The 11,942-nt window shown below is 39.1% G+C and overlaps 1 protein-coding gene across 3 annotated transcripts in view; it reads left to right on the top strand.

The window, feature by feature from the left end:
* Positions 1-9,787, top strand: part of LOC101796526 (E3 SUMO-protein ligase RanBP2) — a 30,536-nt gene extending 20,749 nt beyond the window's left edge. For all 3 annotated transcript variants that reach the window (XM_072031520.1, XM_072031522.1, XM_027445003.3), the window contains 9 exons: positions 2,114-2,284; positions 3,134-3,238; positions 3,843-3,919; positions 4,804-5,008; positions 5,446-5,544; positions 5,684-5,829; positions 7,405-7,678; positions 7,821-8,146; positions 9,214-9,787. In XM_072031520.1, the coding sequence (XP_071887621.1) occupies positions 2,114-2,284; positions 3,134-3,238; positions 3,843-3,919; positions 4,804-5,008; positions 5,446-5,544; positions 5,684-5,829; positions 7,405-7,678; positions 7,821-8,146; positions 9,214-9,519 (1,709 nt within the window). In that variant the 3' untranslated portion in view covers positions 9,520-9,787. The remainder of the gene's footprint in view (positions 1-2,113; positions 2,285-3,133; positions 3,239-3,842; positions 3,920-4,803; positions 5,009-5,445; positions 5,545-5,683; positions 5,830-7,404; positions 7,679-7,820; positions 8,147-9,213) is intronic.
* Positions 9,788-11,942: the final 2,155 nt, after the last annotated feature.

Raw genomic sequence — 11,942 nt, forward strand, 5'->3', positions numbered from 1 at the left:
TTTAAATAAGCACAGTTAACTTGTGGAGAGGCTGAGTAGAAACTGATTTAAGTGATCCCATGAACATCTCGCTCATTCTTCATATTCTGAAGTCAAATGCATGTTGTAATCCTTTCTGTTGCTGAAGTGTTTTGTCACTTCAAGTGGATGTTTGAATTGCTGGGATCTTAATCAGTGTTTGATCAGTGTGTGAAGAACTTACCTGGGTATTGATCTGAACTGACTTCTTGACATTTGTTTTATCCAGTTTTTATATTTACTCAACCAAAGTGAGACACTTGCTTTATTCATTCAGATTAGTTAAGCATGTGCTAGCAGGCATCATATGTGCCTACCTTTGTAACACAGTACTCAATAATACCACTAACCCTTAAATTGGCTAGGGTTAGTGAGTTTTTTTGCATGAGGTTTGGAGAAAATATGAAATCATATGTAACTTCATCATGATAGGAACCTAGAAATTCGTTACTCAAAAATTTTATCCTGCATTTACCTTGTACAGGCTCAGAAGAGCTATCGAGACCTTAAAAAAAAAAAAAAAAAAAAGACCTAAAAGGATGCCTTTATAAGTCTGCTGGCTATGAGTTTGAGCTATCTCTCTTTGCTATATTAGGAACCTGAAGTGATTTACTCCCTTTGATTAGAAATCAATGAGCTGGGACAAATGTGAAGCACACAACACTGCAAAAGCACTTATAATTGAACTGGGGCTTAGAACTTCGAATGCTGCTTTTATTTTAGTACTACTTAGGTTCCTTTATTCTGCTGGAAGATACAAATGGGAAAGCTACTTTTAAAAGCAGCTATATTTTAATATGTCCGTTGTGCCAGAATATCAAGGGGCATGTCTATGAACACTAAATTTATCATCTCTCCATGTCATCTTTTGCAGAAATGAATGTCAAAATGCTTGAGCAGGAAAATCAGTATTCCTCAGGAACTGATCAGTTCTTAGCTGAAGCTTTAGGTTCCAGCTTGACTATGTTGTGCCACAAAGCTGGCAAATACTTTCTGATGAAAAGGACAGTGAGCTTTTGAGAGTCCACTTTAAATTCTGCTGAACATCTTAATGCAGACCTCTACTGCAGTATGTTACCATGTTATCAAGTGGGCTAACTTACTAAAGCAATCAAATAATTCTTGGAAACAGATCATATATGGATATTGATGTGCTTATGGGGTAGTTCTTCATAGTTAACCAAGGTGTTTCTCTCAAACCTTTACTTCGTAATTTACCCCTCTAAACAAAAACAAGTGAAAGGAACTCCACATGTGACCCTTAAACTGATACATCCTTCCTCTTTGCTTCCATTCTATTATGCATAAAGATGTGAGATTACTAGCTTTAACCTTTTGATTAGCAGTGTTTATTCAGCAAAAGTGGAACAGGCAACTTGATGTTGGAGAGCAGAAGCAGCTGTATAATAAAATCAGCGGTAGTGTTTGTCCTTGCTGGAAAGCTAGTTAAACTTCAGGCTGATAGCAGTATTTTGTTATTCCAGTAACATGAAGCTATAAGATTACTCTTAAAACACTAAAAGTTTCAGTAGCAGCTGCTATGGTAATAAGTTGAGATTAGTTAGTAAAAAGCTCAAATTTCTCGTAAATAATTTGACGTAAGTTCTGCTCAGTTGCTATGTAATATTTTCTGGAACTTCAAAGACTTAAAGCAATTCAATAGTACATGTTGCTGTAGATGGCTTTACATTTTCTTTCTCGGTCCTGCATTTTTCCTCTCTCTCTGTGAATGACACCTATATGGCTCTTTTTCTACCACCTTATTTTGTTTGATGTAAGGACATAAATAATCCTTGTAACATGATAAAAATGCAGGTTTGTTCCTGATCTGAGGCTTGAATTTCAAAGGCAATAAAACAGGTTGTAGTTTGGCATGTAGTTTAGAAATTCTTAAGTTGTAGCATGCTTTGTCCTAGCGTTCTGTAACTTTAACTGTTGTTTCCTGTGGATGAATAAAAACATGTAGGCTCCGAATATGTTTCTAACCACCTAAGAATGAATTCAGCTCTGTAATAACGGCAGTGTCGGACTAATAATGTTGCTGTCTGTTCTAAAATAATGTAGTCTTAATGCTTTGTTCATTTTCTGTACAAAGCTGAGGAGAAGAAGACAGTGCCAGAAGATGATCTTCCATCTGATGAGGTTATAATTGTTTACGAGTTAACACCTACCCCTGAGCAGAGAGCTCTCGCTGGCTTTCTTCAACTACCTTCAACATTCTTCTGCTATAAGAATAAGCCTGGATATGTGAGTGAGGAGGATGATGGTAAGGAAAAAAAATGATTTTTGTATTGCCTTTTTGTCAGGAAAGGGTATAATACTATTAGAACCACTAGACACTCTAATACTGGTTTGGAACAATGGGCAGTAATGTTTGTGTTATCGTCATTTGTGCCAAAGATGTACACTTGGGTCTTCAAGACAGAACAAGGGAGGACCAGGAATGACAAAAAGGAATTTGCATTGGGGCTATATGGGTGCTCACGCTCATTGCTAATGTAGTTGGTTAGGTAGGACTAAATATTCGAGCAAGAGGCGTATCTATTAGTATTTTTAGAGTCGAGTGTGAGGCAGCCTTTATCAAAAATGAAAGTGCTCAGGTTCCCTGAATGGTGGACTGGCTTCTCTTTATTCTAAACTAAATTCTTAACAGAGAAACTGTGACTATTTTACATCAACTCTCATTGTATACAACTAAATTCCTCTTAATTTACTCAGTAGCAATTTGTTAAATTGCAGTTCTGAAGTGTTTCACTCAACGGGAAATAGGAGATGATGAGCAGCCTCCCACAAAGATCCAGGCTTGCTTGATTTTATACAAAAGCTTTTCCATCTCCCTTCCCAATTCTGTTTAGTGGTACTCTTAATAAAATGAACAAGAAATAGGTTTCATGCTTTCAGAAAATCTATACCAGACATCTAGACTGAAAAAGAACCAAGTGCACCAAAGCGCTCACTTGCAAAATAGGAAGTGAAGGCTTACTTGCTGGTGAGTAAAACTTAAACATTAGCAGAAGTTATGTGTGCTCGCTAGGCTTGTGAGTCTGAAGGGCTTAACAGACTTCTCTGTACTTGGAGGATGTTTGAGAACTTACATTTGTTTCCTATACTTAAGATGAAGACTATGAAACAGCTGTTAAAAAACTTAATGGGAGACTCTATCCAGAAGGGAAAAGGAAATCACAAGGTCCTGCAAAAGATACGTCTGAAAAGACAAGAGGTAACTTTTTTATACTGAGATTTAAGCTCTAAATCTGGAGGACACCGGGGCTCTGAGGTTAATTTGATTTTTCCTGAGATAGTTTTAGGAATACTTGCACTGGAATCAGAAAAGCTGCAGCTTAAAATGCATCTTTAACCACAGTATGTTGAATTGTTAGCAGTTAGTAGTACCTGAATGAAAAGAAAAAAGACTTAGGCCCATTTTTAGAGGGCCTCTAAGCAAGAACATCAAACTGTCTTCTTACCTGGAAACTTCTGTCTTTATTCTGAATACAGACAGCTGAGCTTTTCAAGATGCCTTTGAAAGACCAAAAGAAAAAACAAAGAAAAAAAAAACACCTTGTCTGCAGCTGTAAATGTTCATTAATTCTACAGACTTAGATTATAAGCATGTGAATTACTGCTGTTCAATAAGGAAAAAAGTATTTGGTCTCAGTAGTAATAATACAAGTGTAGAAGACATAATGCTGCTGTTTGAAAAGTTCTTGAAGTCTTACTTTACGTTGTCCTGTGTATCACGATGTTATTTGATAACATAGTTGCCCCAAATTCTCTCAGTAGTTAGCTGCCTTACCAGCTCTCTTCTACTAATTTTTTTGCAGGAGACATCACAGGCAAAACTGAGTTGAAAACCGAAGAAGAATGTGTTACTGCTCAGGAAAAGAAAACAACTCCTGATGTATGTACTAAGTCTTCATAGAACTTTTTGTCATTGAATTTGTAGAAGTATTTTCGCACTTGTAAGACTTGACACTTTTCACTTTCTGAGGAAGAAAACCATGTATTAGGGGAAAAGTTATTTGACTCCTCTGACTGTGCCTCAAGTCTTTGACACAGAAACTGAGGTTCAGACCTGAAGTTTGTCAGGGAGAGAAAGAAGGTGCAGCTGTTTTCCTAATATAAACAGCTTTGGCTAGAAATATCCCTGTGAATATGTATGCGGGAATTAATTGATTTCAAAGAAATTGTGTCTTTGCGGAAGCATTCTGCTTCAAAGGTAGTTGGGTCTCTTGTAAAGTTGTGTCCAATGTGTAGTAAGCGTCAGAAAAAAGAACTAATAAAACTGTCAGAAAGCTTCCAACAAATTTTTTTTCCCTAGCTGTTTACAACTTTTACTTTTTTATGCAAATCGAGGTGGCCATCTTTAATTTCATCTCGTGTGGGCCCCTGCTTTCTAGTTGGTGCCAGAATGAACCCACCTTAATTTCAGGAGAACTTGTTGCCACCTCTGTTGTCTGTAGGAGGCATTGTTGCATAGATGCACATCTTGTTTCTGTCCAGAGTTTCCTGAAAATATTGGCTGAAAGGAGGAATGAGCAGTTCTGAAGCATTAGAAGCACTGTAGCAAAGTGGGAGTCAGAGAACTTAATATGGTGCCAATTTGGTGGCACCTTCAGTACTGCTGTTGTAGTAAAAGAAACTGATAGCACTTGGGGGGAGGGGGGGGAATTTCTTTAAGTTCTTTGTCATGACTGTCGTTATTGTCCTGAGTTAAAGTGGTTTGAATATTAGGTTCCTTCTTGCTTATTTGCTTATTGCTTTACTCTTTATTCAACTTCTCAGGACGATGAAGTTACCAGCTCTACCGATTTAGTCCCTGCCATTAAAGAAGTACCAGCTCCATCAGCTGATGTGAAGCCAGATTCCACCACAGGCAACGTTCCTATAGGGCAGAGTTTACCAGCAGGTGATGAGAAACCTGTAAACCTGACAAATAAAAAAGAAAGTGAATCAGCTTCTTCAGTGTCATCGCAAGGCAAAGTCAACGGTAGTTATAATGTTGTTTGTTTTTTTTTTTTTAGGAGCTTAAGTATGCTTTTCTGTAGAACAGTTCATCTAATCTAGCTGTTGCATTGGACAGATGTAGTAGCAATATTGAATTTGAAGCATGAGTATTAATCTAGTGAAAACATGAAGGGGAATGCAAGTATCTCAGTGTTTCAAATTCTAATATGGTCAGATGAGACTGCTACAGAGCAATGATATTGGTTTATTGTTAAATGCTGTGTGACTACTTATCAAAGTGATAAATCAAAGCGAACGATTATCAAACTGAACTTAACTTAGACTTAATATCTCTTAATTTATGGGAAAGGAAGAGTATTGTAGAGATTTCTCCAGTTTATTCTTGTTGACTACATGACATTGTAAGTGTTTTCCCTAGAGGATTAGAAAAGCATTTGACTTTCCCATCTTGTTTGATAGAAGGCAAAATCATCTCACTTGGATTCAGCAGTACCTCAGAATTGTCATTTGCAGATCTGGCTTCCAGAAGCTCTGGAGACTTTGCTTTTGGGTCAAAAGGTGAGTTAAGCCTCTGAGATGGATACTGAACAGGACTTCTGCTTCATACAGAATACCTTTGTGCACCAAGCTTCTGCATATTGTCAAATTACTGTATTTCTCAGCAAAACGTTTAAAATGCAAGTCTCTTTAACTGTAGATAAAGATTTCAAATGGGCAAATACTGGAGCAACCGTATTTGGAGCACAGCCACAGAGAAAAGCAGATGAAGATGAAGGTGATAGCGGTGATGAAGTCGTACATAATGATGATATCCACTTTGAGCCCATTGTTTCCTTACCAGAGGTAAAGAAACTTCCAGAATATAAAAGAACATTAAGATAAGCATATCTGCTAAAAAAGGAAACGTATAAAAATGCTTTACTTGACTACTTATGCTTCCTATCTGTTGTGCTTTGGTCCTTTTTTGTCTGCTGCCTGTGTAGAATCTCGTGCTGTTTTAAATCCTGGTACAACTTCTGCTGGGGGAAGGTATCAGTTGCATCAGTTAATAATACAAAATTTCAGGGTATTATATCTTCACTCAGTGTAGATCATGAAAATTTGTACAAGTAACTTCTAAAAAGTAAAATTGTTTCATTACACCGTATTTGAAAAACAAGGTGTGTTGGGAGGGACTTGAACAATTGTCACTGCTAATGCAACTCAGTTAGGATTTTCTATTGGTGACTTGTAGTTTCAGTTCTCTGAAAGCCACCCAATTTGAAATTTTTGCTCTCAGATAGGTGAGAGATTTCTAGAATCACTGAACATTAAAGGTGTGGCACAATTAAATGCACAAAGCTAAGGAAACGATTATTTTTAATTTGAAAAGAAATAGTTTTTCAAGAAGTAGAGCCTTAAACTTCAGTAAAGCTTAACTTTAGGTAGTCTTCTGTAACTTTTTGAGGCTTGATGCAGTTCCTTGTTTCTGGATTTGGTATTTAGCCTTAGTGCGTAGAACAAGGTGAAAAAAGTTCGATATGGTTATAGCCTGTCTTTCTGTAAATAATAAAATTTAATTACAGATCAATGTAATTACTAAAGAACACTACCACAGCACAAATAAACAATATGTGGTATCCTTTAATTTGAACAGCTAATCTGATTGTAGTTTGTAATGTGCTTTCCTTCTTTCTTAAAAAAAAAAAAATATTGTGTGCGTTTCCTCATCCATTTGTCATATTAGGACTCCTGTGGTTTTCTTTCTTGCCTTACTTGATGTTTTGTTTCGTGTCTCCTTCAGTGTCACTTCTCCCTTCAGAAAAGTTTGTTTGTCACTTATTTCTCCAGTTCTCTCAAGTCTTCCATATCTTTGGAAGATGCCTTAACTAAAGGGTGTTAGAGACCAGTAATACACATATGTAAAGTAACAAGGAATACAGCTGTCAGCCCTCAATGTACTATTCACAGTTGATATTTATTCTGTTCAGATGCAAATGTTAAGTTCTTTAACAATCTTGAAAAGGTAATGCCCAGAATGCCAGTAGTACTGTATTCTCACTTCTCAGTGTGCACATCATTCGGCACATACAAAATTTTTTGGGGGAACATGCCAAAACACTCAATAGCTTTCGTAAAAAAGAGAAATGCACACAAAAAGTAAAGCCTCATGCAGCACGGGGAAGTAGTGTTGCAGTGCTAGAATTCATTTCAAACACTGGGGCTCATTGGGCTCCTAAATTCTGAAAAGCTTGGGCGTTTCATTTATGTGCATGATGAATATCTGTAGAGCTGTCGGCACAAAACCATTCAAGAAAGGAAAACATGAAATAATTTCTCATTGTAATATGTCAGAACCATGATAAGTGTGTAATATGTAATTCTGTTGGTGACAGCAGTTCTGGGAAATCATAGGTACTCTACTGTGCTGTGTTCTAGGTGGAAGTAAAATCAGGAGAAGAAGATGAAGAAGTTCTTTTCAAAGAGCGAGCCAAACTGTACAGGTGGGACAGAGATGCTACTCAGTGGAAGGAGCGTGGTGTTGGAGAGATAAAGATCCTATTTAATACTCTGAAGACATCTTACAGAGTCTTAATGAGAAGGGAACAAGTTCTTAAAGTGTGTGCAAACCATGTAATCACCAATGAAATGAATTTAGTACCTTCAGATACATCAAACAATGCTTTAATTTGGACAGCCACGGATTATGCAGGTGGGTTGTTTTGGTGTTTTTTCACTTTTTAAGTATCTTTGTGTGGCTTTTTTTTCTGAGGAGGCTATACCAAACAAAAGCTACTTGTATCTTACTATTCTGAATTAGAGCTAAAGAAACCTGTTCTTGGATTTGTTTTCAGATGGGGAGCTAAAAGTAGAACGACTTGCAGTTAAGTTTAAAGATCCACAAATAGCTGCTAATTTCAAGAATGTATTTGAAAGCTGCCAAAGAAGCATTTCCAAATTGAAGAACAGACTGCCAGAAGGACTGTCCAAGGACACCAATCCCGTTGTTTATTTTGAAGTTTCTGCTGATGACAAACCTTTAGGATGTGTAACCATGGAGCTGTTTTCAAATATTGTCCCTCGAACAGCTGAAAATTTCAGGGCCCTGTGCACAGGAGAGAAAGGATTTGGATTCAAGAACACCAGATTTCACAGAATAGTTACTGACTTTGTGTGTCAGGTAAGCATAACGTGAAGACTTTTTGAGGGAATGAAACCCATCTGGTCTAACAGTACCACTACAAAAATCACAGGATAGCACGTGCTCAGTGGCACCATGAATCTAGAGCACAAGATACTCTTTCTTGTCCTTTCTCTACAAGGAGACAAGCAAAGGTGTAAGCAGCACATGCTGCCCTAAGCTGAGCGCTCTTTAACTGTTTGTCAGCTGCCTGATGCTGTTAGTGCTGCCATTTTAGTGTAGAAGAAATAATGGAGATAGAGATTTCTTCTTCCCACAGACAAGGGGCCTGTTGCTGAACAGAAGCAGCAAGGAAAGTAAGGCTTCCCAAAACGAACATTCAGAGCTGTCTCTTTCCACAGAGTGGAGCTTCCATATGCTCACCTGCTAAGAACGCTTACTTTCCACCTTTTGATGAACACTTTACATTTCAGATGACCTGCACTGCAAAATCAATATTCCATCTTTTTAGATGTTCCAATTTCAGTCTAAAAGGTCTCCTATTTCTTGTATCATGCAGTGGCTTTGTCCTAAAAATACTCAGTTCTCAATATCTTCGTGCATTGCTAGTGAATCCTGATGTAGGCAACACTGCTATTAAACGTTTGCATGCATTTAGTAGCATGAGCAAGTTCCCCATAATTTCTGAAGGCATAGGAGATCGGTATCTGCTCACGTATACCTTCCCTTCGTTCCTAAAAGTCTTCCAAATATTCAGTAGGAGGTATAATGACTTAAAACAGGTAAAATAAACTGAATTCCTTACATGCTACAATAATGCTTTTGCATAATGCTACATCCCTCAAGGCAGGGCACAATCGTTTCCAAATTCAGAAATGGATAGCAATATACAAATGGCAAATCTGCTGAAGGTGGAAAGCCTTATATCCAAGTAACTATAGTACTTGTGATAACTAAGAATGAGGTTTTACCTGTGTTTTTTGAACAAAAACTCTATTTTGGAAAGAATGTAACTGTGCTATTGGTCGATGTTCTCGAACATCATGATGTTCGTGATGATCTTGTTCTTTGGGACTTGAAAGTAAATGCTGTGCCTTTTTTTTAAGGGAGGTGATATAACTAACCATGATGGAACAGGTGGACGGTCAATTTATGGAGACGCATTTGAAGATGAGAGCTTTGAAGTGAAGCACACGGGTCCTGGATTGCTGTCAATGGCAAATAGGGGTCGGGATACAAATAACTCTCAGTTCTTCATAACACTCAAAAAAGTAGAAGCCTTGGACTTTAAACACGTGGTGTTTGGTTTTGTGAAAGATGGAATGGATGTTGTGAAAAAGATCGAATCCTTTGGTTCTCCCAACGGGTTAGTAAGTGGAAGAGTTGTCATTACAGACTGTGGGCAAATATAGAATTCTGGCTTTTGAGTATACAGATGTTCTAGCAGTATAAATCAGTATTTAGATGTTATTGATTAATTATTTCCACTTCTTTAAAAAGGACACTTCTGATGTATAAATGTAAAATTGCAGCTTATGGTTGTTTTTTATGTGTTCTAATTGATTTTTTTTGCATGTTAAATAAGTTCAGACACTGGCATATTTTGGGTGTATTTGTGTTATGACATATTTGTATGGAATGTCAAATTTTACAAATTAAATCTTAGTCTTGTTAAAATAACTATTGTCTTCACTTTGGCTTGCTGAAGAGCAATTTGCATCGCGTTGTGTACTTATTTTGAACATGCTAATTGATGTTGATGGTCAGTAGACTAAAGGCCTTTGAAATGTCATTCTTCCTCTGATGAGCAGTGAGGAAGTACCTTCAGTACTGCTGTTGTAGTTAAAGAAACTGATAGCACTGAGGGGGGGGGGAGGAATTTCTTTAAGTTCTTTGTCATGACTGTCATTATTGTCCTGAGTTAAAGTGGTTTGAATATTAAACTCCTACTTGCTTATTTGCTTATTGAGCAGATTGCAAGATGAGCGAGAGATCATCTTGTCCAAACTCACTGCTCAGGCATCCTAGACACAGTTGCCCAGGATCAGGTCCAGATGTTTCTGATTTATTTTTTTTGTGTACCCAAGTTTCTATTTCTGCTATTCTGGCCATGGAAGGGGAAGGTGGGTTGAGTCAGTATGCAGAAGTAAAAGCCATACAACTAGCCCTAGAGATCGCCGAAAGAGAAAAATGGCCAGCATTGTATCTTTATACTGAGTCATGGATGGTGGCAAATGCTCTGTGGGGTGGCTGCAGCAATGGAAAGAGAGCAACTGGCAGCGCAGAGGTAAACCTATCTGGGCTGCTACCCTGTGGCAAGATATTGCTGCCCGGGTAGAAAAGCTGGCTGTTAAAGTACATCATGTAGATGCCCACATGCCCAAGAGTCGCGCTACTGAAGAACATCAGAACAACGAAGAAGTGGATCGAGCTTCGAAAATTGAAGTGGCTCAGGTGGACCTAGACTGGGAACGTAAGGGTGAGCTGTTTGTAGCTCGATGGTCCCATGAAACATCAGGACATCTGGGGAGGGATGCCACTTAGAGATGGGCTCGTGATCGAGGGGTGGACTTGACCATTGAGGCCATCACACAGGTTACCCATGAGCGTGAGACCTGTGCTGCAGTCAAGAAAGCCATGAAGGTAAAATCTCCCTGGAACAGGGGGAGATGGCTAGGGTTTCAATACGGTGAGGCCTGGCAAATTGACTATATCGGACCACTCCCCAAAACCCGCCAAGGCAAACGGTACATACTCACCATGGTAGAAGCAACTACTGGGTGGCTGGAAACATACCCTGTAAACCATGCCACGGCCCGAAACACTACCTTGGGCCTGGAAAGACAAGTATTGTGGTGTCATGGTACACCAGAGAGAATTGAGTCTGACAATGGGAGTCACTTCCGAAACAATCTTGTTACCTTCTGGGCAAAGAGGCATGGTATTGAGTGGGTGTACCACATCCCTTATCACCCACAAGCCTCTGGGAAGGTTGAGAGGTACAATGGACTGTTAAAGACTGTGTTACGAGCATTGGGTGCTGGGACGTGGAAACAAGGGGACACAAATCTACCAGAAGCCACTTGGCTAGTTAACAATAGGGGGTCTGACAGCCATGCTGGTCCTGCCGAAACAAAACCCCTACACACTGTGAAAGGAGCTAAAGTTCCCGTAGTGCATGTAGGAAGGTGGATGGGGAAGGCAGTGTGGGTTGCTCCTGCCTCGGGAAAAGGCAAACCCACTCGTGGGATTGTCTTCGCCCAAGGACCAGGGTATACCTGGTGGGTCATGCAAAAGAACGGGGATATCAAGTGTGTGCCTCAAGGAGATTTGACATTGAGAGAAAACTAATCTGTAATCTAAGTTATACGTTGTAGGAAGATGCTGTAGGATCAACGACAGGTCAACTTCGCAAGGAGCCGGGCAGTGCAACAAGGACTTGAGCTAAGCTGGTGCTGGCGTCCAGACATCCAACTCCACCTGCCTTGAGTGGCCACTTTGGCAGACGAAGACCTAATCATCAACAGTTCTTATGAACATTTTCCAGGAAAGACCTGTGGAATGAAAAGATACACCTGCCTATTAATCCTGTCCTGTTAAAGGACCAGGAATAATGATGAGAATGCTTGTATGCTAAAATATGGGGATCTGAGTGTGACACAAACGTTATGGAATAAGGGGTGGAGGTTGTACTGGGTCTGGCTGGAATGTTAACTTTCCCGGCAGCAGCCCATACAGTGCCGTACTCTGTACTCGTAGCTGGAACAGCAGTGTTATCACACCAGTGTTGTGTCTATTGCTGAGCAGCACTGGCACAGCATTGGGCCTTTCTCTA

Source organism: Anas platyrhynchos, chromosome 1, assembly GCF_047663525.1.
Source record: "Anas platyrhynchos isolate ZD024472 breed Pekin duck chromosome 1, IASCAAS_PekinDuck_T2T, whole genome shotgun sequence".
In the NCBI taxonomy this organism is placed as follows: Eukaryota; Metazoa; Chordata; class Aves; order Anseriformes; family Anatidae; genus Anas; species Anas platyrhynchos.